At 42.8% G+C, this 24,779-nt stretch overlaps 1 protein-coding gene across 2 annotated transcripts; it reads left to right on the plus strand.

The window, feature by feature from the left end:
* The first annotated feature begins 3,139 nt into the window (after positions 1–3,139).
* dnajc15 (DnaJ (Hsp40) homolog, subfamily C, member 15) lies at positions 3,140–24,684 on the plus strand. Of its 2 annotated transcripts, XR_005994928.1 has the most exons (9): positions 3,140–3,247; positions 3,695–3,746; positions 10,795–10,868; positions 12,038–12,117; positions 12,503–12,573; positions 12,731–13,087; positions 13,598–14,499; positions 17,704–17,813; positions 24,508–24,595. XR_005994928.1 is itself a non-coding variant. In XM_041844586.2 (6 exons), exons 1-6 carry the CDS (start codon positions 3,167–3,169, stop codon positions 24,576–24,578), a joined length of 429 nt encoding a protein of 142 aa, XP_041700520.1. In that variant the 5' UTR covers positions 3,140–3,166; the 3' UTR covers positions 24,579–24,684. The 2 variants fall into 2 exon arrangements, 1 of the variants encoding a protein (XP_041700520.1); XM_041844586.2 differs by lacking the exons at positions 12,731–13,087; positions 13,598–14,499; positions 17,704–17,813 and having other exon boundaries at positions 24,508–24,684.
* The last annotated feature ends 95 nt before the right edge of the window (positions 24,685–24,779 follow it).

Below are 24,779 nucleotides of genomic sequence, written 5' to 3' on the forward strand. Positions count from 1 at the left end.
CAACAGGTTTCTACTAAAGGGGGAAGTCCTACACCGAGGATTTTCCAAAAATTGGTACGAACGAAAAACCTGGCTAGCAGGCTGCGATGTAGCTAATGCAGTCTTCTGCTACCCCTGCTTACTCTTTCACCCTGAAGGCGGCACGGCAGACAGCACCGCTTGGACAGCGACTGGTGTGTAACGGACATGCACCATCTTTCAGGAAAGATTAAGAAACATGAGCTGTCAAAGACCCACATGGATAGCTGTTTGAGATTGTCTGTTTTGGGGAGAGTGAACATTCCCACTCAACTGGATGAGGGATACAGGCTAGCTGTCCGCCGCCACAACGATGAGGTTAGTGTTGATAATCACAAGTTTACTGGAGAACTGAAACTGACAAGGCTGACAAGATAGGACCCTTTTGTCCATTGTTATTGGATAGGAACAGAACTTATAACCAGCTCCTGACCTAAATAGATCTTAGCACAACATTTTACTCAACATATCATATTCCATATTCACTATAACAAATATATTTACTACGACATTAGCAAGAACCGCCACATCCTCAGCCGGCTAATCCAGTGTGTGAAGTTTTGCGGAGTGTTTGAGTTAGCTTTGCGAGGCAAAGATGAAACTGAGGGCTCCACCAACCCTGGTAAGCCAACACTTTTGAGATCAGTCAATAAATGCTTCTGGTATTGACTTATATGCTGCCCCTGTCTTCATGTTGTTGCTGGACATATCTTTTTTAAAATGTGTGTAGGTCACCTAAATCATCAGAAAAATTGCCCCCCCTGAGAATTTTTTCAGGAGCCGCCACTGGCTGTGAGTATTTCTGGGTAAGTCTCTAAGAACTTTCCACACCTGGATTGTACAATATTTGGCCATTATTATTTTCATAATTCTTCAAGTTCTGTCAAATTGGTTGTTGATCATTACTAGACAACCATTTTCAAGCAGATTTAAATCAAAACTGTAACTCGGCCACTCAGGAACATTCACTGTCTTCTTGGTAAGCAACTCCAGTGTAGATTTGGCCTTCTGTTTTAGGTTATTGTCCTGCTGAAAGGTAAATTCATCTCCCAGTGTCTGGTGGAAGCAGACTGAACCAGGTTTTCCTCTAGGATTTTGCCTGTGTTTAGCTCCATTCCATTTCTTTTTTATCCTTAAAAACTCCCCAGTCCTTAACGATTACAAGCATACCCATAACATGATGCAGCCACCACTATGCTTGACAATATGGAGAGTGGTACTCAGTAATGTGTTGTATTGGATTTGCCCCAAACATAACACTTTGTATTCAGGACAAAAAGTTAAGTGCTTTGCCACATTTTTTGCAGTATTACTTTAGTGCCTTGTTGCAAACAGGATGCATGTTTTGTAATATTTTTTATTCTATACAGGATTACTTATTTTCACGCTATTGTGGAGTAACTACAATGTTGTTAATCCATCCTCAGTTTTCTCCTATCACAGCCATTAAACTCTGTAACTGTTTAAAAGTCACCATTGGCCTCACGCTGAAATCCCTGAGCGGTTTCCTTCCTCTCCGGCAACTGAGTTTGGAAGGACGCCTGTATATTTGTAGTGACTGGGTGTATTGATACACCATCCAAAGTGTAATTAATAACTTCACCATGCTCAAAGGGATATTCAATGTCTGCTTTTTTATTTTTACCCATCTACTAATAGGTGCCCTTCTTTGCGAGGCATTGAAAAACCTACCTGGTCTTTGTGGTTGAATCTGTGTTTGAAATTGCATGCAACTTATTATGTGACTTGTTAAGCAAGTCTTTACTACTGGACTTATTTAGGCTTGCCATAACAAAGGGGTTGAATACTTTTTGACTCAAGACATTTCAGCTTTTCATTTTTAATACATTTGTAAAAATTTCCCCAAACATCATTCCACTTTGACATTATGGGGTATTGTGTGTAGGCCAGTGACACAAAATATATATTAAATCCATTTTAAATTGAGGCTGTAAAACAACAAAATGTGGAAAAAGTCAAGGGGTGTGAATACTTTCTGAAGGCACTGTACAGCCTACAGTCAGCCCAACACTATAAAAGTTTAGCAGAATCGTTTTCACAACTGAATAAAAAGTAATATGAGTGAGTGAGTGAGTGAGTGAGTGAGTGAGTGAGTGAGTGAGTGAGTGAGTGAGTGAGTGAGTGAGTGAGTGAGTGAGTTGGATGCTTAATCAAAATGTTATATAGGGTATATCCTGTAGCTCAGTTGGTAGAGCATGGCGCTTGCAACGCCAGGGTTGTGGGTTCGATTCCCACAGGGGGCCAGTATGAAAAATGTATGCACTCACTAACTGTAAGTCGCTCTGGATAAGAGCGTCTGCTAAATGACTAAAATGTAAATGTAAAATGTAATATTGCTGTATCCTAATAAAAATTGTGTGGCAGGATTTACATTCCCTAGGAGTAAATACAAATGTATTGCTGTCATCTGCTATGGCTGTGAATTATCTCACTATGTATATTTTTTTGACATTTAATTTGTTTGTTTTCATGTGGTTAATTGATTTATTAAAATTTTCCACAGAATGTTTTGCAAGTTAGGCCTACAGGTAACTGCCAAAATAAAGGAAACACCAACATAGTATGTTAATAGCGCGTTGGGCCACCATGAGCCGCCAGAACAGCTTCAATACGCCTTGGCATATATTCTGGCATATAGCCTAAGTGTCTGGAACTCTATTTGATTCCATTCTTCCACGATAAATTAAATCATTTGGTGTTTTGTTGATGGTGGTGGTGGAAAATGCTGTCTCAGGCGCTGCTCCAGAATTTCCCGTACGTGTTCAATTAGGTTGAGATCTTGTGACACACACACACACACACACACACACACACTTTAAACCCCTTTTGCTCCTTTGAAACCCTTCTTTCAAAGTCACTGAGAACTCTTCTTCTAGCCATGGTAGCCAAAATAATGGGCAACTGGGCATTTTTATACATGACCCTAAGCATGATGGAATGTTAATTGCTTAATTAACTTTCAATATACGTTGTATCCCTTATTTACTCAAGTGTTATCTTTATTTTGTCAGTTACCTGTAGATCACCTGTTCGTTCTGGATTACGAAATGGTATTTAAATTGACCTTGGTTTTTGTTACATCAGACGCTCCGTAGTTGTGCCCTTCAAGTGACGGAACAGGGACACCATGGCGAACGAAACGATGCTATATGCTGAATACAATCCTCAATCTAACATCAGGAGCGAAACAGAAATCGACAAAAGACTTGTACGAATATCGATTATTTTGTTATTTTAAATTTTGGTGGATAGCTGCGCTAGCTAGTTACAAAACTCTAAAGCTAGCTAGCCAGCTAACGTTAATACCAGACCCTAAGCCAAACAGTTTTACAGCTACGCTAGCTAGCTAATGGATAGCTAGCTACAGTAAGCAAGTTATGGTTGCAAATCACAGCAATTATCAACGGAACCAAGGTTGTCATTATGGTTATTAATCTAGCAAAAGGTTGTCATTATGGTTATTAATCTAGCAAAAGGTTGTCATTATGGTTATTAATCTAGCAAAAGGTTGTCATTATGTTTATTAATCTAGCAATCTCCAGTAACATGAACGTCAGGTAACATGCTGTGATGGAATCAACCGGCTTGTGACTCAGCTATGCAATGAATGAAACTGCGTTGTTGTAGTAGTATTGACATTCTTCTGTATCTTCAGGGTGGTACTCTGATAGCGGTTGGCCTTGGTGTTGCTGCCGCAGGATTTGCAGGTAAGAAATGGCAAACACTCACACACCCAGGTTATTTTGTTATTCAGAAAGTTAGTGTCTTACAGAGCATTGTCATCTTCCAGTTATTCGGTGGTGTTTTCAGGTTCTTGCAGAGAGCAACAGTGAGTAGGTCCTTCATGACATTACTATCAAGGTTGGTTGAAGAGTGTCTGCGCATCCATATTGTATCATGGTTAATAGTTAAGCAGTGTGTGGTCTGCCAGTTGCCAAAGGTTTAGAGTGATCTGAGGTCAGTGTTAGTAGTTGTGGCGGCTTTGAGGAACAGCACAGCCTAATTATCCTCTCTCTGTACATGGAAAGGGCAGCAGCAGCCCAGCCGTGTATGTGCGCGGTCCCTACACTGGGGAAGGGCTTTCAGCTCTGGACTTTTAGGAAAACAGAACTTCCAGGCAGCCTGGAGGTGGAATAGCCCACTCAGAACATGTCAATCATCAGCTTATAAATAATGCCCTGATTACTCCCTGAGCTGAGTTTAGCAGCATGGCTCTATAGATGACTGGTTTAGTGTTTTTCTCTTGGAAACCAAGTCCTCCCAGAGGGGTTTCTGCTAACGTGTGTGTGGAGTATATAAACAGAGAATGTTTGGCAGGGTCTAGGTGCTGACTAGCTGTATGTGGGTTTGGAGCGGGACCACAGTTTATGGCATCTTACCAACACAGCCACTGACCAAGTACACACCGATGACACAGACACTCTGAAGTGTATATAAAAAATATAAACGCAACAATTTCAACGATTTTACTGAGTTACAGTTCATATAAGGAAATCAGTCAATAAATAAATTAGGCCCTAATCTATGGATTTCACATGACTGGGCAGGAGCATAGGCCCACCGACTGGGGAGCCAGGCCCAGCCAATAAGAATGATTTTTTCCCCCCACAAAAGGGCTTCGTTAGAGACAGAAATACTCTTCAGTTCCATCAACTATCAGGGGTGGCTCGTCTCAGACGATTCCGCAGGTGAAGAAGCCGGATGTGGAGGTCCTGGGCTGGCGTGGTTACACGTGGTCTGCAGTTGTGAGGCCGGCTGGACTTACTGCCAAATTCTCTAAAACAATGTTGGATGCAGCTTATGGTAGAGAAATGAACATTCAATTCTCTGGCAACGGCTCTGGTGGACATTTCTGTAGTCGGCATGCCAATTGCATTCTCCCTCAACTTGAGACATCTGTAGCATTGTGTTGTGTGACAAAACTGCACATTTTAGTGGCCTTTTATTGTCCCCAGCACAAGGTGCACCTGTGTAAAGATCATGCTGTTTAATCAGCTTCTTGATATGCCACACCTGTCAGGTGGATGGATTATCTTGGCAAAGGACAAATGCTCACTAACTCAAATCAAATCAAATCAAATTTTATTGGTCACATGCGCCGAATACAACAGGTGCAGACATTACAGTGAAATGCTTACTTACAGCCCTTAACCAACAGTGCATTTATTTTAAACAAAAAAAAGTAAGAATAAAACAACAACAAAAAAAAGTGTTGAGAAAAAAAGAGCAGAAGTAAAATAAAGTGACAGTAGGGAGGCTATATATACAGGGGGGTACCGTTGCAGAGTCAATGTGCGGGGGCACCGGCTAGTTGAGGTAGTTGAGGTAATATGTACATGTGGGTAGAGTTAAAGTGACTATGCATAAATACTTAACAGAGTAGCAGCAGCGTAAAAAGGATGGGGGTGGGGGGGCAGTGCAAATAGTCCGGGTAGCCATGATTAGCTGTTCAGGAGTCTTATGGCTTGGGGGTAGAAGCTGTTGAGAAGTCTTTTGGACCTAGACTTGGCACTCCGGTACCGCTTGCCGTGCGGTAGCAGAGAGAACAGTCTATGACTAGGGTGGCTGGAGTCTTTGACAATTTTGAGGGCCTTCCTCTGACACCGCCTGGTATAGAGGTCCTGGATGGCAGGAAGCTTTGCCCCAGTGATGTACTGGGCCGTACGCACTACCCTCTGTAGTGCCTTGCGGTCAGAGGCCAAGCAGGGATGTAAACAAATTTGTGCACAACATTTGAGAGCAATAAGCTTTTTGTGCGTATGGAACATTTCTGGGTTCTTTTATTTCACCTCATGAAACATGGGACCAACACTTTACATGTTGCGTTTATATATTTTTGTTCAGCGTGTATGTGTGTGTGTATGTATGTGTGTATATATATATATATATATATGTATATATATATGTATATATATGTGTGTACAGTTGAAGTCGGAAGTTTACATGCACCTTAGCCAAATACATTTCAACTCAGTTTTTCACAATTCCTGAAATGTAATCCTAGTAAAAATTCCATGTTTTAGGTCAGTTAGGATCACCACTTTATTTTAAGAAGGTGAAATGTCAGAATAATGGTAGAGAATGATTTATTTCAGCTTTTATTTCTTTCATCACATTCCCAGTGGGTCAGAAGTTTACATACACTCAATTAGTATTTGGTAGCATTGCCTTTAAATTGTTTAACTTGGGTCAAATGTTTTGGGTAGCCTTCCACAAGCTTCCCACAATAATTTAGGTGAATTTTGGCCCATTCCACCTGACAGAGCTGGTGTAACTGAGTCAGGTTTGTAGGCCTCCTTGCTCGCACATGCTTTTTAAGTTCTGCCCACACATTTTCTATAGGATTGAGGTCAGGGATTTGTGATGGCCACTCCAATACCTTGACTTTGTTGTCCTTAAGCCATTTTGCCACAACTTTGGAAGTATGCTTGGGGTCAATGTTCATTTGGAAGACCCATTTGCGACCAAGCTTTAACTTCCTGACTGATGTCTTGAAATGTTGCTTCAATATATCCACATACGTTTCCTTCCTCCTGATGCCATCTATTTTGTGAAGTGCACCAGTCCCTCCTGCAGCAAAGCACCCCCACAGCATGATGCTGCCACCCCCGTGCTTCACGGTTGGGATGGTGTTCTTCGGCTTGCAAGTACCCCCTTTTTCCTCCAAACATAACGATGGTCATTATGGCCAAACAGTTCTATTTTTGTTTCATCAGACCAGAGGACATTTCTCCAAAAAGTAAGATCTTTGTCCTCATGTGCAGTTGCAAACCGTAGTCTGGCTTTTTTATGGCGGTTTTGGAGCAGTGGCTTCTTCCTTGCAGAGCGGCCTTTCAGGTTATGTCGATATAGGACTGGTTTTACTGTGGATATAGATACTTTTGTACCTGTTTCCTCCAGCATCTTCACAAGGTCCTTTGCTGTTGTTCTGGGATTGATTTGCACTTTTCGCACCAAAGTACATTCATCTCTAGGAGACAGAATGCGTCTCCTTCCTGAGCGGTATGACGGCTGCGTGGTCCCATGGTGTTTATACTTGCATACTATTGTTTGTACAGATGAACGTGGTGCGTTTGGAAATTGCTCCCAAGGATGAACCAGACTTGTGGAGGTCTACAATTTTTTTTCTGAGGTCTTGGCTGATTTCTTTTGATTTTCCCATGATGTCAAGCAAAGAGGCACTGAGTTTGAAGGTAGGCCTTGAAATACATCCACAGGTACACCTCCAATTGACTCAAATGATGTCAATTAGCCTATCAGAATCTTCTAAAGCCATGACATCATTTTCTGGAATTGTCCAAGCTGTTTACAGGCACAGTCAACTTAATGTATGTAAACTTCTGACCCACTGGAACTAAAATATATATATAGTGAGGGGAAAAAAGTATTTGATCCCCTGCTGATTTTGTACGTTTGCCCACTGACAGACATGATCAGTCTATAATTTTAATGGTAGGTTTATTTGAACAGTGAGAGACAGAATAACAACAAAAAAATCCAGAAAAACGCATGTCAAAAATGTTATAAATTGATTTGCATTTTAATGAGTGAAATAAGTATTTGACCCCTCTGCAAAACATGACTTAGTACTTGGTGGCAAAACCCTTGTTGGCAATCAGAGGTCAGACGTTTCTTGTAGTTGGCCACCAGGTTTGCACACATCTCAGGAGGGATTTTGTTCCACTCCTCTTTGCAGATCTTCTCCAAGTCATTAAGGTTTCGAGGCTGACGTTTGGCAACTCGAACCTTCAGCTCCCTCCACAGATTTTCTACTGGCTAGGCCACTCCAGGACCTTAATGTGCTTCTTCTTGAGCCACTCCTTTGTTGCCTTGGCTGTGTGTTTTGGGTCATTGTCATGCTGGAATACCCATCCACGACCCATTTTCAATGCCCTGGCTGAGGGAAGGAGGTTCTCACCCAAGATTTGACGGTACATGGCCCCGTCCATCGTCCCTTTGATGTTGTCCTGTCCCCTTAGCAGAAAAAAAACCCTAAAGCAGAATGTTTCCACCTCCATGTTTGACGGTGGGGATGGTGTTCTTGGGGTCATAGGCAGCATTCCTCCACCTCCAAACACGGCGAGTTGAGTTGATGCCAAAGAGCTGACCACAACACTTTCACCCAGTTCTCCTCTGAATCATTCAGATGTTCATTGACAAACTTCAGACGGCCCTGTATATGTGCTTTCTTGAGCAGGGGGACCTTGCGGGCGCTGCAGTATTTCAGTCCTTCACGGCGTAGTGTGTTACCAATTGTTTTCTTGGTGACTATGGTCCCAGCTGCCTTGAGATCATTGACAAGATCCTCCCGTGTAGTTCTGGGCTGATTCCTCACCGTTCTCATGATCATTGCAACTCCACGAGGTGAGATCTTGCATGGAGCCCCAGGCAGAGGGAGATTGACAGTTCTTTTGTGTTTCTTCCATTTGCAAATAATCGCACCAACTGTTGTCACCTTCTCACCAAGCTGCTTGGCGATGGTCTTGTAGCCCATTCCAGCCTTGTGTAGGTCTACAATCTTGTCCCTGACATCCTTGGAGAGCTCTTTGGTCTTGGCCATGGTGGAGAGTTTGGAATCTGATTGATTGCTTCTGTGGACAGGTGTCTTTTATACAGGTAACAAGCTGAGATTAGGAGCACTCCCTTTAAGAGTGTGCTCCTAATCTCAGCTCGTTACCTGTATAAAAGACACCTGGGAGCCAGAAATCTTTCTGATTGAGAGGGGGTCAAATACTTATTTCCCTCATTAAAATGCAAATCAATTTATAACATTTTTGACATGTGTTTTTCTGGATTTTGTTGTTGTTATTCTGTCTCTCACTGTTCAAATAAACATACCATTAAAATTATAGACTGATCATGTCTTTGTCAGTGGGCAAATGTACAAAATCAGCAGGGGATCAAATACTTTTTTCCCCTCAATGTGTGTATTTGATCCCCTGCTGATTTTGTACGTTTGCCCATTGACAAAGACATGATCAGTCTATAATTTTAATGGTAGGTTGTTACGTTACAGCCTTAATCTAAAATGATTAATTTAATTTTTTCCCTCATCAAGCTACACACAATACCCCATAATGACAGGTTTTTTGACATTTTTGCAAATGTATTAGAAATAAACAGATACCTTATTTACATAAGTATTCAGACCCTTTGCTATGCGATTTGAAATTGAGCTCCGGTGCATCCTGTTTCCATTGATCATCCTTGAGATGTTTCTACAACTTGATTGGAGTCCACCTGTGGTACATTCAATTGATTGGACATGAATTGGAAAGGCACACACCTGTCTATATAAGGTCCCACAGTTGACAGTGCCTGTCAGAGCAAAAACCAAGCCATGATGTTGAAGGAATTGTCCGTAGAGCTCCGAGACAGGATTGTGTCGAGGCACAGATCTGAGGAAGGGTACCACAAAATGTCTGCAGCATTGAAGGTCCCTAAGAACAGTGGCCTCCATCATTCTTAAATGGAAAACCTTTGGAACCACCAAGACTCTTCTTAGAGCTGGCCGCCCGGCAAAACTGAGCAATCGGGGGAGAAGGGCCTTGGTCAGGGAGGTGACCAAGAACCCGATGGTCACTCTGATAGAGCTCTAGAATTCCTCTGTGGAGATGGGAGAACCTTCCAGAAGGACAACCATCTCTGCAGCACTCCACCAATCAGGCCTTTATGGTAGAGTGTCCAGACGGAAGCCACTCCTCAGTAAAAGGCACATGACAGTCAGCTTGGAGTTTGCCAAAAGGCACCTATAGACTTTCAGACCATGAGAAACAAGATTCTCCGGTCTGATGAAACCACGATAGAACTCTTTGGCCTGAATGCCAAGTGTCACATCTGGAGGAAACCTGGCACCATCCCTATGGTGAAACATGGTGGTGGCAGCATCCTACTGTGGGGATGTTTTTCAGGATCAAGGGAAAGATTAACCAAGCAAAGTACAGAGAGATCCTTGATGAAAACCTGCTCAGGACCTCAGACTGGGGCGAAGGTTCACCTTCCAACAGGACAACGACCCTAAGCACACAGCCAAGACAACGCAGGAGTGGCTTCGGGACAAGTCTCTGAATGTCCTTTACTGGCCGAGCCAGAGCCCAGACTTGAACCCGATCGAACATCTCTGGAGAGACCTGAAAATAGTTGTGCAGCGTCTCTCCCCATCCAACCTGACAGAGCTTGAGAGGATCTGCAGAGAAGAATGGGAGAAACTCCCCAAATACAGGCGTGCCAAGCTTGTAGCGTCATACCCAAGAAGACTTGAGGCTATAATCGCTGCTTCAATAAAGGGTCTGAATACTTATGTAAACATTTGCAAACATTTCTAAAACCTGTTTATGCTTTCTCATAATGGGGTATTGTGTGTAGATTGAGGGGAAAAAACAATAATCTATTTTAGAATAATTCTGTAACGTAACAAAATATGGCAAAGGTCAAGGGGTCTGAATACTTTCAGAATGCACTGTGTGTGTTATTGTCACATACACCTGATAGGTGCAGTGAAATGTGTTATTTTACAGGGTCAGCCACAATAGTATTGCGCCCCTTGAACAAATTAGGGTTAAGTGCCTTGCTCAAGGACACCTCAACATATTATTTTACCTTGATGGCTCAGGTATTCGAGCCAGCAACCTTTTGGTTACTGGCCCAACACTGTAAACGCTAGGCTACCTGCCACCCATATTAGACAGGGCAAGAACATGGTGAGCTGTGGAAAGGTGTTTGTGTGTGGGGCAATAAACATGTACTGTTTTTCAGGTCGCTATGCATTCCAGTTGTGGAAGCCTCTAGGACAGGTCCTGTCACAGACTGCTAAGAAGATGCCCACCTCAGTAAGTAACCAACTAACTTAGCTATGTGGTTCACAGGTCTAGGAGAGTACCACAATCCTAACCTTAACAATAAGGGGGATGAAACATATAGGGTGGTTTTGAGCGACTTCTACCTACTGTTTGCTGTTTGTCTTTTATTAGAACACAGCACTGAAGCTATGCATGATCAGTGATGACACCCACTGGTTTTGCAGAAAATTCTCCCACCACCCTACATGTGCACACATTGGCAAAACTGGGGGTTTCATGTTTTGCCCCATCAGTCACCAAGCACCACTGTTTCGTTGCGTGTTTGTGGTGAAGTGTTCATCCCACTGTCTGTAGGTCGGGTAGTGGGTGAACTGGCTGTCTGTAGGGTGATGTTTTTTGTTGTTGTCACATACAAAAGATAGGTGCAGTAAAATGTTGTTTTACAGGGTCAGCCATAGTAGTACGGCGCTCCTGGAGCAAAATAGAATGAAGTGCCTTGCTCAAGGGCACATCAACAGATTTTATTTCACCTTGTTAGCTCGGGTATTCGAACCAGGGACCTTTCGGTTACTGGTCCAACACTAAACGCTAGGCTACCTGCGCCTGTGGGTGGACTGACTCACAGTAGACATTCCCCTGCTGCACCTGAGTTTGTCTCCACAGGCCAGAGGTTCCAACAACAGGTTCCCAGACGAATTATGCACCCACTGCCCTCTCACCTCCTCTTGAACCGGTTTTGTGTGTCTGTGTACCCAAGTTCAGTTGGAGGGCACCTAGGTCAGCTGGGACAGGGAGGGGTCAGAAAGGGCAGACACACAGCTGCACTTCTTGATGACCCACTTTGCGTGTGTGTGAGTGAAACAGTCATTCCATATAGTGTTTTTAGGCAGTGCGTGACGTGCGATAGTTGAGTGATCAGACCTCTCACACTGTGTCTGTGGGAGTCACTCCCAGCATGTGTGAGACAAAGCAGTGTGTGAGCGAAGGGAGTTACTGAACCCTAACCAAACAACTACTCATATCTCTGACAGTTTTGATCTCTGATCTGTTGTACCAAATAATGCACTTCCACCTTTCATACTATAAACATTTAAACTGAGGACAGAAGGATACGTTTATAAGCAGTCAGTAGGTGAGGTGACTGATAAATACAGGTGTGTTGTATACTTTCAGTACTGACATCTCTCCTCTCTCTCCAGGCCTTCTCATCCTACCATTATAAAGGAGGGTTTGACCAGAAGATGACTAAAAGAGAAGCCAGCCTCATCCTTGGTATTAGGTAAGACTGCTAAAATCATGCTTGTGTGTGTGCGTGCTACTCATGCTTGCCTGTTTTGTGCAGGTGTGTGCAAATGTTACCTGTTTTGTGCAGGTGTGTGTGTGTTCAAGCTAAGGATGTGTGTGATTTCTCTGGGTCTTTGATGGGTTTATATGAGTCATCTCTCTTCCTGGTTTAGTTCAATTTCACACTGTCTATCACATTAGGGAGAGAACAGAACACCACTGACTAGTTTAGTGGTCAGAAGAACTGGATGGGTTTTACTGCAACTTGTCAGTCTGTGGTGTAGCCACTAGATGGTGCTGTAATTCTGCTCTAAATCTGTTTTGTATAGCCCAACCATCCCTCTCTAACCTCAAACCTTTATCTGTCGCTTCCCCTGAAGCCCAACCAGCACCAAGTCCAAGGTGAGAGATGCCCACCGGAGGATCATGGTCCTGAACCACCCAGATAAAGGTCAGTTTAACCGCTATATTAAACCCAAGGTACTAGACATGAGAAATTACAGATTAGATATTGCTTTTACGTGCTTAATCTCTTATTACTGGTTATCAGCATGAACAGCAGAGCACCTATCTATTTAACCACTTGTCCCTTTTCTCTTCTACTCAAGGTTAATAGCCTCCCTCAGTCTCCCTCTGCTGAGAGGATTACACACAGTCATGCACCAATACGCATACACAGTAGCTAGTTTTACACACTCGTCCTCAATGGGTTTTTCCCTCTCCTGAGAGGAGTACACACGGCGGTTAGTTTTACTCTGTGTGAAATGGTCTGTGGGATTCCTATCTGACTCTGGGCGATAAGGGCTGAGGTGACAGGAAGGAGGAGTTTCCAGCTGAACTGTACGAGGATGGAGGAGTACTTTTCTGCAAAGTCTGTCAGCATTCAATCGACTACATACAGTGTCAAACTGCGGTGGAGCACCTGAGGTCACTCCGACTCAAAAATAGGAGGGCTAGTGGACCAGGTAAACATTCTGATGCTTTAGCTAGCTACAGACATTAACTAGCTAGTAGGTTTGTTCTAGTTTGCTAATATCTGTTCTTGACAATTAAATTGTCTATCTACATAGTGGCAAGTTAGCTATCTAACTTTAGCCTGGCAAGCTTCCCATGTCGCTCCATCACGTCATTTAGGCTAGCTAGCTAACTTAGCAGAGGTAATGTGTGCTAGCTAACAAGTTAGCCAAAGTGACATGGTGGAGCTATCAAAACAAGTAACAAGTTAGGAATGACAAAAGAAGCAAGTCACTGACTTTTTAAAAAACTTTTTTTAGTCTTCGTGTGAGACATACTGTCAGGTTTATGGGCTGTGTGTTTTTGTCTGTGTGTTCCAGGCCTCTGTGTCAGGTTTGTGTGTGTGTCGCTTCAGGAGAGCGTGTGCTTAGCTTCAAAGCTTGAGATCCACTGTAGGCCTGCTATTGAACTCTTCTTTCTTAATTTAACAATTTTTTTTTTTTTTTTTTTGTCCAAACAAGAACACAGACCCTGGCCTCCTGTCTGACAAAGACCCCCTCCACAGAGAGAAAGGAGTTCATCTTGGACTTCACAAGAACATTAATCAAAGCAGATATACTTGAGATGGGGCCCAAGTTCTCCACATTTCTGAAGAAACACTGCAAGCAGGGAGGGTCTTTCCCAGTGCCATCCCATCTGCGTACAGAGTACCTACCAGGCCTCTATCCACAATATAAACAGGACATCAAAGATGCTGTAGAGGGAAAGGACATTTATGTCATCCTTGATGAGACGACCGATGCCTTTGGAAGATGTGCACTCGCCATCCTACTCCAGCCAGTGGATAAGCAACCTGTTGTAGCAGATCTGGCTTTCTTGGATAGAGTTAACTTTACCACTGTGTCCCAAGCTGTCATTTCCAGTCTCAACAACAATGGGGTTGACTTTAACAATGTGTCAGCTTTTGTAAGCGATTCAGCTAGCTACATGAAGAAGGCTTTCACCAGCATCTTGAAGGGCCTCTTCCCCAACTCCGTATACGTCACCTGCTTTGCCCATCTCCTGAGCCTGGTGCTGGATGTTTTTCCAGAGATGTTTGAGGACGTGAACAGGCTGTGTGCTCTGGTGAAGGTTCTTTCAGGCACCCCAACGTCGTCTGGCGCTGACATCATTCATGCTGGAAAATGGCCATTCTACTGTGATGCCTGTGTATGCTGTGCAGACCAGGTGTGGCTCCTGGATACGTGCTATGGCGTACCTTGCAGAGTACATGGATGTGCTCACCAACTTCACTAGGACCTTACCAGAAACGGCGAAGTGTGTCCAGGACCTTTGTGAGCTGCTGAGGGAACTGAAGGCCCAGGCATTGTTCATTGTGGAGATTTTCTTCATTATGTTTTTTATTTCACCTTTATTTAACCAGGTAAGCCAGTTGAGAACAAGTTCTCATTTACAACTGCGACCTGGCCAAGATAAAGCAAAGCAGTGCGATAAAAAAACAACACAGAGTTACATATGGGGTAAACAAAACAAAGTCAAAAATACAACAGAAAATATATATACAGTATGTGCAAATGTAGTCAATTATGGAGGTAAGGCAATAAATAGGCCATAGTGCAAAATAGTTACAATTTCGTATTAACACTGGAATGATAGATGTGCAAAAGATGATGTGCAAATAGAGATACTGGGGTGCAAATTAGCAAAATAAATAACAATATGGGGATGAGGTAGTTGGATGGGCTAATTTCAGAATAGCTGTGTGCAGGTGCAGTGATCGGTAAGGTGCTCTGACAACTGACGCTTAAAGTTAGTGAGGGAGATGAGTCTCCAGCTTCAGAGATTTTTGCAGTTCGTTCCAGTCATTGGCAGCAGAGAACTGGAAGGAATGGCGGCCAAAGGAGGTGTTGGCTTTGGGGATGACCAGTGAGAGATACCTGCTGGAGCGCAGACTACGGGTGGGTGTTGCTATGGTGACCAGTGAGCTAAGATAAGACAGGGATTTGCCTAGCAGTGATTTGGCCAGCCAACAAGAGCGTACAGGTCACGATGGTGTGTAGTATATGGGGCTTTTGTGACAAAATGGATGGCACTGTGATAGACTACATCCAATTTGCTGAGTAGAGTGTTGGAGGCTATTTTGTAAATGACATCGCCGAAGTTAAGGATCGGTAGGATAGTCAGTTTTACGAGGGCATGTTTGGCAGCATGAGTGAAGGAGGCTTTGTTGCGAAATAGGAAGCCGATTCTAGATCTAACTTTTGATTTGGAGATGCTTAATGTGAGTCTGGAAGGAGAGTTTACAGTCTAACCAGACACCTAGGTAGTTGTCCACATACTCTAGGTCAGACCCGCCGAGAGTAGTGATTCTAGTCGGGTGGGCGGGTGCAAGCAGCGTTCGGTTGAAGAGCATGCATTTAGTTTTACTAGTGTTTTTAAGAGCAGTTGGAGGCTACGGAAGGAGTGTTGTATGGCGTTTGGAGGTTTGTTAACACAGTGTCCAATGAATGAATGCCAGATGTATACAAAATGGTGTCGTCCACATAGAAGTGGATCCGAGTGTCACCAGCAGCAAGAGCAACATCATTGATATACACAGAGAATAGAGTCGGCCCGAGAATTGAACCCTGTGGCACCCCCATAGAGACTGCCAGAGGTCCAGACAACAGGCCCTCCGATTTTGACACATTGAACTCTATCTGAGAAGTAGTTGGTGAACCAGATGGTGGCTAACCTGACAAAGCTGGAGGAGACCTCTGTGCCAGCAGCCCACAACATCGCCAGCAAGCTGGAGGACCTGCAAATACAGTTTGAGTATGGCAGAACAGCTGGTGCTGACGACTGGCACCCTCATACAACTGAGCTGCTGGGGCAGCTTCCAGAGGAAGACCAGCTCTCCTGGTCTTCCTGCACTGAGTTGTTCCAGTCTGCCATGGCAACATGCTCAATCAAGCTGCAGACTGTGCTGGACAAGCACCCCTGCCTTCACATGTTCAAGTCAATAACTGTTCTAGATCCAGCCCAGGTGGTACAGTGGGGAAAAAAAGTATTTAGTCAGCCACCAATTGTGCAAGTTCTCCCACTTAAAAAGATGAGAGAGGCCTTTAATTTTTATCATAGGTACACGTCAACTATGACAGACAAAATGAGAAAAAAAAATCCAGAAAATCACATTGTAGGATTTTTTATGAATTTATTTGCAAATTATGGTGGAAAATAAGTATTTGGTCAATAACAAAAGTTTCTCAATACTTTGTTATATACCCTTTGTTGGCAATGACACAGGTCAAACGTTTTCTGTAAGTCTTCACAAGGTTTTCACACACTATTTTGGCCCATTCCTCCATGCAGATCTCCTCTAGAGCAGTGATGTTTTGGGGCTGTCGCTGGGCAACACGGACTTTCAACTCCCTCAAAGATTTTCTATGGGGTTGAGATCTGGAGACTGGCTAGGCCACTCCAGGACCTTGAAATGCTTCTTACGAAGCCACTCCTTCGTTGCCCGGGCAGTGTGTTTGGGATCATTGTCATGCTGAAAGACCCAGCCACGTTTCATCTTCAATGCCCTTGCTGATGGAAGGAGGTTTTCACTCAAAATCTCACGATACATGGCCCCATTCATTCTTTCCTTTACACGGATCAGTCGTCCTGGTCCCTTTGCAGAAAAACAGCCCCAAAGCATGATGTTTCCACCCCCATGCTTCACAGTAGGTATGGTGTTCTTTGGATGCAACTCAGCATTCTTTGTCCTCCAAACACGACGAGTTGAGTTTTTACCAAAAAGTTATATTTTGGTTTCATCTGACCATATGACATTCTCCCAATCCTCTTCTGGATCATCCAAATGCACTCTAGCAAACTTCAGACGGGCCTGGACATGTACTGGCTTAAGCAGGGGGACACGTCTGGAACTGCAGGATTTGAGTCCCTGGCGGCGTAGTGTGTTACTGATGGTAGGCTTTGTTACTTTGGTCCCAGCTCTATGCAGGTCATTCACTAGGTCCCCCTGTGTGGTTCTGGGATTTTTGCTCACCGTTCTTGTGATAATTTTGACCCCACGGGGTGAGATCTTGCGTGGAGCCCCAGATCGAGGGAGATTATCAGTGGACTTGTATGTCTTCCATTTCCTAATAATTGCTCCCACAGTTGATTTCTTCAAACCAAGCTGCTCACCTATTGCAGATTCAGTCTTCCCAGCCTGGTGCAGATATACAATTTTGTTTCTGGTGTCCTTTGACAGCTCTTTGGTCTTGGCCATAGTGGAGTTTGGAGTGTGACTGTTTGAGGTTGTGGACAGGTGTCTTTTATACTGATAACAAGTTCAAACAGGTGCTATTAATACAGGTAACGAGTGGAGGACAGAGGAGCCTCTTAAAGAAGAAGTTACAGGTCTGTGAGAGCCAGAAATCTTGCTTGTTTGTAGGTGACCAAATACTTATTTTCCACCATAATTTGCAAATAAATTCATTAAAAATCCTACAGTGTGATTTTCTGGATTATTTTTTCTTAATTTGTCTGTCATAGTTGACGTGTACCTATGATGAAAATTACAGGTCTCTCTCATCTTTTTAAGTGGGAGAACCTGCACAATTGGTGGCTGACTAAATACTTTTTTTCCCCACTGTAGGTGCAAGAAAGGACACTAAGGACTATGTCCATGCCGTCCCTGCTCTGAGCCAGGTGTCTGCAGAGGAGTGGCACAGACACATGGGCATCGACAAGGCAGACTCTATGGAAGTGAGTGCATTGGGCAGCTAGGCAGGCCAGGATGCCAGCCTTAGCTCACATTGCGGCGATACATCTGTGCCTCCCCACTACCTCAGTCGATGTAGAGACTTTTCTCACATTTATCAGATGTTAGTCAGCGTAGAAGGAGCCTCACAGAGAAAAATTTTGTTTGCAAAGTATAATCGCATTGAGCACTAAAAAGCATGTCAGTCTCACACACCCACCAACTCTACCACTCTACTCTTCCTGTGTTTTGGTTTGAATCAATTTGATAATAGTTAATGAATAGTTACAGTTGAAGTCGGAAGTTTACATAAACTTAGGTTGGCGACATTAAAACTAGTTTTTTAACCACTCCACAAATGTCTTGTTAACAAACGAAAGTTTTGGCAAGTCGGTTAGGACATCTACTTTGTGCATGACAAGTAATTTTTCCAACAATTGTTTACAGACAGATTATTTCACTTATAATTCACTGTATCACAATTCCAGTGGGTCAGAAGTTTACATGTTTATATTATATTATATTATTATATTATTATACATGCACTAAGTTGACTGTGCCTTTAAACAGCTTGGAAAATTCCAGAAAATGATGTCATGGCTTTCGAAGCTTCTGATTGGCTAATTGACATCATTTGAGTCAATTGGAGGTGTACCTGTGGATGTATTTCAATGCCTACCTTCAAACTCAGTGCCTCTTTGCTTGACATTATGGGAAAATGAAAAGAAATCAGCCAAGACCTCCGAAAATACATTCTAGACCTCCACATCCTTGGGAGCAATTTCCAAACGCCTGAAGGTACCACGTTCATCTGTACAAACAATAGTATGCAAGTATAAACACCATGTGACCAAGCAGCCGTCATACCGCTCAGGAAGGAGACGTGTTCTGTCTCCTAGAGATTAACATACTTTGGTGCGAAAAGTGCAAATCAATCCCAGAACAACAGCAAAGGACCTTGTGAAGATGCTGGAGGAAACCGGTACAAAAGTATCTATATCCACAGTAAAACGAGTCCTATATCGACATAACCTGAAAGGCCCCTCAGCAAGGAAGAAGCCACTGCTCCAAAACAGCCATAAAAAAGCCAGACTACGGTTTGCAACTGCACATGGGGACAAAGATCGTACTTTTTGGAGAAATGTCCTCTGGTCTGATGAAACAAAAATAGAACTGTTTGGCCATAATGACCATCGGTATGTTTGGAGGAAAAAGGGAGACCTTGCTAGCCGAAGAACACCATCACAACCGTGAAGCACATTTTTACATTACATTTTAGTCATTTAGCAGACGCTCTTATCCAGAGCGACTTACAGTTAGCACATACATTATTTTATCGAACCCACAACCCTGGCGTTGCAAACGCCATGCTCTACCAACTGAGCTACATCCCCTGCCGGCCATTCCTTCCCCTACCCTGGACGACGCTGGGCCAATTGTGCGCCGCCCCATGGGTCTCCCGGTCGCGGCCGGCTACGACAGAGCCTGGATTCGAACCAGGATCTCTAGTGGCACAGCTAGCACTGCGATGCAGTGCCTTAGACCACTGCGCCACTCGGGAGAGTGGCAGCATCATGATGTGGGAGTGCTTTGCTGCAGGAGGGACTGGTGCACTTCACAAAATAGATGGCATCATGAGGAAGGAAACTTATGTGGATATATTGAAGCAACATTTCAAGACATCAGTCAGGAAGTTAAAGCTTGGTCGCAAATGGGTCTTCCAAATGGACATTGACCCCAAGCATACTTCCAAAGTTATGGCTTAAGGACAACAAAGTCAAGGTATTGGAGTGGCCATCACAAATCCCTGACCTCAATCCTATAGAAAATGTGTGGGCAGAACTGAAAAAGTGTGTGCGAGCAAGGAGGCCTACAAACCTGACTCAGTTACACCAGCTCTGTCAGGAGGAATGGGCCAAAATTCACCCAACTTATTGTGGGAAGCTTGTGGAAGACTACCCGAAACGTTTGACCCAAGTTAAACAATTTAAAGGCAATGCTACCAAATAGTAATTGAGTGTATGTAAACTTCTGACCCACTGGGAATGTGATGTAAGAAATAAAAGCTGAAATAAATCATTATCTCTACTATTATTCTGACATTTCACATTCTTAAAATAAAGTGGTGATCCTAACTGACCTAAGACAGGGAATTTTTACTAGGATTAAATGTCAGGAATTGTGAAAAACTGAGTTTAAATGTATTTGGCTAAGGTGTATGTAAACTTCCGACTTCAACTGTATATGGGGAATGGAACGAAGATACAGAATTGTTAATCTAATCTATTAGGTGTTTATATATTTATAGATGGATTCATCAATGTATTATTTGTATTTATATGCCTTTGCACTTTGACACTATTTGTTTATCTATCATATTTTTCCATAAGGAAACATTTACTATAAAAGGATCAAATAAAGGTTCAGTCTGTGTAGAGGTTATTTTTAACTGAGCTTTAGTAGAAGGATAACCATAGGTTCATTGTCATCTAATACACAGAATTAAGCATTTATTTCCATAAAACCGTGTTCTCAATGTTATTAAATAATGTTACTGCACTAGAGGCAGAAAATAGAAGAAGAAAGAGACGCATATTCCGTTTGGGTTTGGTAATGACCACAGTAAAGTTCCAGGGAACCGTTGTCATGGTCATCTCCTTTTATGGACCCAGGACGTGCGTTGGTAGTAGCCAAGTCGCTAATGGCAAGGTACTCAGGGCTCTATTGTCCTTCTAACCACTCTGACATCAATGCAATCGATAATCACATCAAACACTTATCAAAAACAGTATTGTGCTTTTAAAACTCTCCTCACTTTGATTGCTGAATTTGAAGAAGTTCAACAATTGGTTGAAACAGTGGAAAACATGGTCATTGTGGATGTTGTTTCAAAAAGTAATACAAATATTAATTGTGCCAACCTATCCATATTACGCACTGCAGAAAAACATTTACATTGATTTAAGATATATTTCATTGGTCTAGCCTATATTCCAAAATTAAACAAATTCTAGTAATGGCCTTTGAGTGTGGACTGTATTATTATTATGCATACTGGATGGACCTTATGCTACACTGAAGTTTCTATCCATGAGTGGGAGAGAATTTATAGGCCAAGGCGATGCTGTTGGTTCATTGATTGTGCAGGGCGGCTTACAGTTGATTTTGAATAGCTTAGTAATAGGGTGTTTGATATTTTCATAATTAATAGGATGACACATTAGGCTACCTTTTAGCTACAGAATGTTTCACCACGGTGCGTTTCCGTCTCCTCTCCTTCATTCCTTTCTCAAGGGCGCAGAGCGGCGCTGTCAACAGTTTAATTAAATATTGTTAGTTGTGAAAACATGTTACTATCGATGTTCCTAAACAGATTTCACTTGTTTTCCCAAATTAAGCACTTGGTAGCTGCAGGAACAGGGTTGGGGAGCCCATGGCATACAGAGTTTGGGCGGAATATCACCTGTCGCGCAGCGAGAGGCTGCACGCTCGTCAAACAGTGGTTGATGCATGGAGTGAAATAACCCGAGTAGCCTACACGAACAAACATGCGGGAAAGCGGCTTCCATTCGCTATTCGAGTGCATAGGCAGATGACGTATTTTTTCCCCTGTTCCTGCCCATTTAGAATGGGCCATTCTAAATCTAAACTAATTTTACTTATTATTAATGACAAGATTCAATTGAGAATAGTCTGGGTGAAAATATGATCACTTGATAAGAGAACAGCATGCGCAGCCTGAGGCAAGAGAGGAGCGCAAGCTTTTTGTGCGAAATCATCAATGGCCGATAGTCGCATCATGCAGCCCATATGTTTTAAGGTTTGTATCATTAACAACTAAAGTTGCCAAATAACTCTAAATCTAGCGTAGCCTATAGAACCTGTTTCAAAGTATCACTTTTACGTTCAACATAGCCTTCATATGCGCACTCGCTCCGGAATGGGAAAAATATCCTTTCCATTTTTTTCAGCTGAGTTCAATTATATTCTTACTATAAAATCAGATAATATCAAATAATGACACAGGACTTATAAGCATATATTGTCAGAACTATCCTACTGCCTATGGCAGGGCGAATAGCCAGATAACGTACAGTAGGCCAACTCATATTTTGTTAATCTGAAATGCATTTCTCATCTACTGCATGCACATGGAGCAGATGTGAGGCTCTGATATGAACTAGCAAGTGAGCACTACCATTGTCCAGCGTTTAAAGGTCCAATGCAGCTGTTTTTATCTCAATATCAAATAATTTCTGGTTAACTATTAAGTATGGAGGACTAAAAGTGCCACAATTAAATAAATAAATACACCATTAAATAATTACTTAAATGTGTCATTAATTAATTAAAATTAGAATTAAATACATAAATGTGTCATTAATTAATTCAAATACCGATTCATTTTATGTAAAATACATATATAATAATTTCACTATTTACATTTACATTTCATGGTCCTGCGTTGGAGTGCTTCCTGAATTACTTAAAACTGTCAAACTGACCCATCAAAAGTTGGTAGGCGGAACCTAACGCCTGATTGGTTACCCTCTGCATCAAGCCAAGACAAATCAATTCCGGATAATGTCAGCAGGTCCTGCTTCTACATCCTCTGCTAAGTTTAAAATGTCTCTAACCAACTCCCTGGAAAGTTCACGGAGATCCTCCATTGTCTCTATCCAGGTTGGCCTACTCTACTTCAGACCAAAGCAATGGATCAGACTAGATTCGCGTTAGCCCCGCCCACTGACTTTGATGGGTCAGTTTGACAGTTTTAAGTAATTCATGAATCACTGCAATGCAGGATCATGAAATGTAAATGTAAATAGTGAAATAATTATATATGTATTTTACATAAAATGAATCGGTATTTGAATTAATTAATGATACATTTAATTACACATTTATGTATTTAATTCTAATTTTAATTAATTAATGACACATTTAAGTAATTATTTAATGGTGTATTTATTTATTTAATTGTGGCACTTTTAGTCCTCCATAATTAAGTACCTTACTGTGATTGTTTTCAATTAAAATGGTCAAAAAGAAAAAATAGTTTCTTAGCAAAGAGCAATTTCTCAAGCAAGATTTCGCTACAACCATCTGGGAGTGGTCTGAGTGGGTTGGGGAAAGCTGTTATTGGCAGAGAGGTTTGGAACTAATTTACCGCCTGGTGATGTCAACAGGCAAGCCAAAACTCATTTTTTTCAAACAGCTCTCACAGTAAAAGGACATTATCATGGTCCTCTGTAGCTCAGCTGGTAGAGCACGGCGCTTGTAACACCAAGGTAGTGGGTTCGATCCCCGGGACCACCCATACACAAAAAATGTATGCACGCATGACTGTAAGTCGCTTTGGATAAAAGCGTCTGCTAAATGGCATATTATTATTAGACCTGCCTAAAATAAATAATGGATTTATTGTGATGGTGTACATTTAAATTTATTTATTAGAAATGTAGATGTTCCAAAGGCATGCATCAGTGGCTTGTATGCTGCTTGTATGTGTGGAGGTCTGGAGATGCTAAAGTGTTTGTTAATTAATGGTAATTTACCTTGAGACCTGTCTGTCAGTCAGCTGGGTCTGGTCAGGAAAGTGTTGACTGATTCCTGGTCAGAGTAATAGGATGGAATGATTGGTTAATTACCTCCATTAGTTCCTGTCTGTGAGCCAATGAGGTTCAGTGGACAAGATGTCTTTCTCTCTTTGGTGCTGTTTCTGAAAGTAATTACCTGAGTTGGCCCTCTAGCCCTGTTTTTGGTATCTCTCTTTCTCTGATTGTGCTGTAGGCCACACGCCAGGCTGGCTCTGTGTGTGTCAATGACTGATTAGCAGACTAGTTGGGACCTTCCTCAGGCCCTGCTCTCTGCAAACACTCCTTAACGCTTTCTCTCATTTATTACTATAAAAACACACACACACACACACACACACACACACACACACACACACACACAGTAATGCTGAAATACACACACCGCCTAGAGAGGGCAGTATACACACATGGCTATTGGCTACTGAGGTTTGTGTTGTGTACACACACCTGTGCCCTCAGGCTGTCTTGGTGTCACACAGCAGACCCTACTACTCCCAGGATGCTGTACTCATTGACCAGTCTGCCCCAGGAGACACACACACACACACACACACTCTATCATGAGTTTTCAGAACAGTGTGGTGAAGGGTAGGAGATGAGGAGAGGACGTCACTGTACACCATTAGGATGCGACCCAACCTCTTTGTGCTAGCTCAGCATACACCTATTCCCTGTACTCTATAGTGATAACTGTTCCACAGGGTGTTAATGCACAGTGCCGGCAGGCGGAGAAGCTGTAGATTGGATGTGACTGAGACAGCTAATGACTGAGCCTGCTGTAGTCAATCTACACCTGACCTCTACCTGACCTCTATACAGACTGGATGTGTCAGTCAGTTGATGGCACTGAGGGGGTTTTGAGAGGGCATTGGGTCGGCGGGACTGAATGTCTTGCATGCCATGTGTATACTGTGTTATGTTGTTCTCACCTGTAATGGATAGAGGGCTGAGAGATATGGAACAGGAAGATTGGGGAGGACAGAGAATGGGAAGAACATTTTAATGGGGTGGTGGCGAGGACTGATGGAGGAATGGACAGAGTGTGGGAGGATGAAACAGACTGGTATTGATGAGAAGCGGATGTGTGTTCTCTCTCCAGGAGGATCCCCTTACATGGCCGCAAAGATCAATGAGGCCAAGGACCTGCTGGATAAAGACCAACGGGGCTGATAACTACAGCCCCTATCACCCCACTGACCTTCTGGACTACAGTATACTACAGACCTAGCTGCTGACCTGGACTACAGTATACTACAGACCTAGCTGCTGACCTGGACTACAGTATACTACAGACCTAGCTGCTGACCTGGACTACAGTATACTACAGACCTAGCTGCTGACCTGGACTACAGTATACTACAGACCTAGCTG

The sequence above is a fragment of the Coregonus clupeaformis genome, chromosome 23, assembly GCF_020615455.1.
Source record: "Coregonus clupeaformis isolate EN_2021a chromosome 23, ASM2061545v1, whole genome shotgun sequence".
In the NCBI taxonomy this organism is placed as follows: domain Eukaryota; kingdom Metazoa; phylum Chordata; class Actinopteri; order Salmoniformes; family Salmonidae; genus Coregonus; species Coregonus clupeaformis.

What these genes read in the sequence shown, in the direction of transcription:
- dnajc15 (XM_041844586.2), top strand. Translation starts at nt 3,167, where the DNA reads ATGGCGAACGAAACGATGCTATATGCTGAATACAATCCTCAATCTAAC. An exon ending in AGCCTCATCCTTGGTATTAG is followed by an intron (nt 12,118 to 12,502) that starts GTAAGACTGCTA and finishes CTTCCCCTGAAG; the next exon opens with CCCAACCAGCACCAAGTCCA. An exon ending in CCTGAACCACCCAGATAAAG is followed by an intron (nt 12,574 to 24,507) that starts GTCAGTTTAACC and finishes TTCTCTCTCCAG; the next exon opens with GAGGATCCCCTTACATGGCC.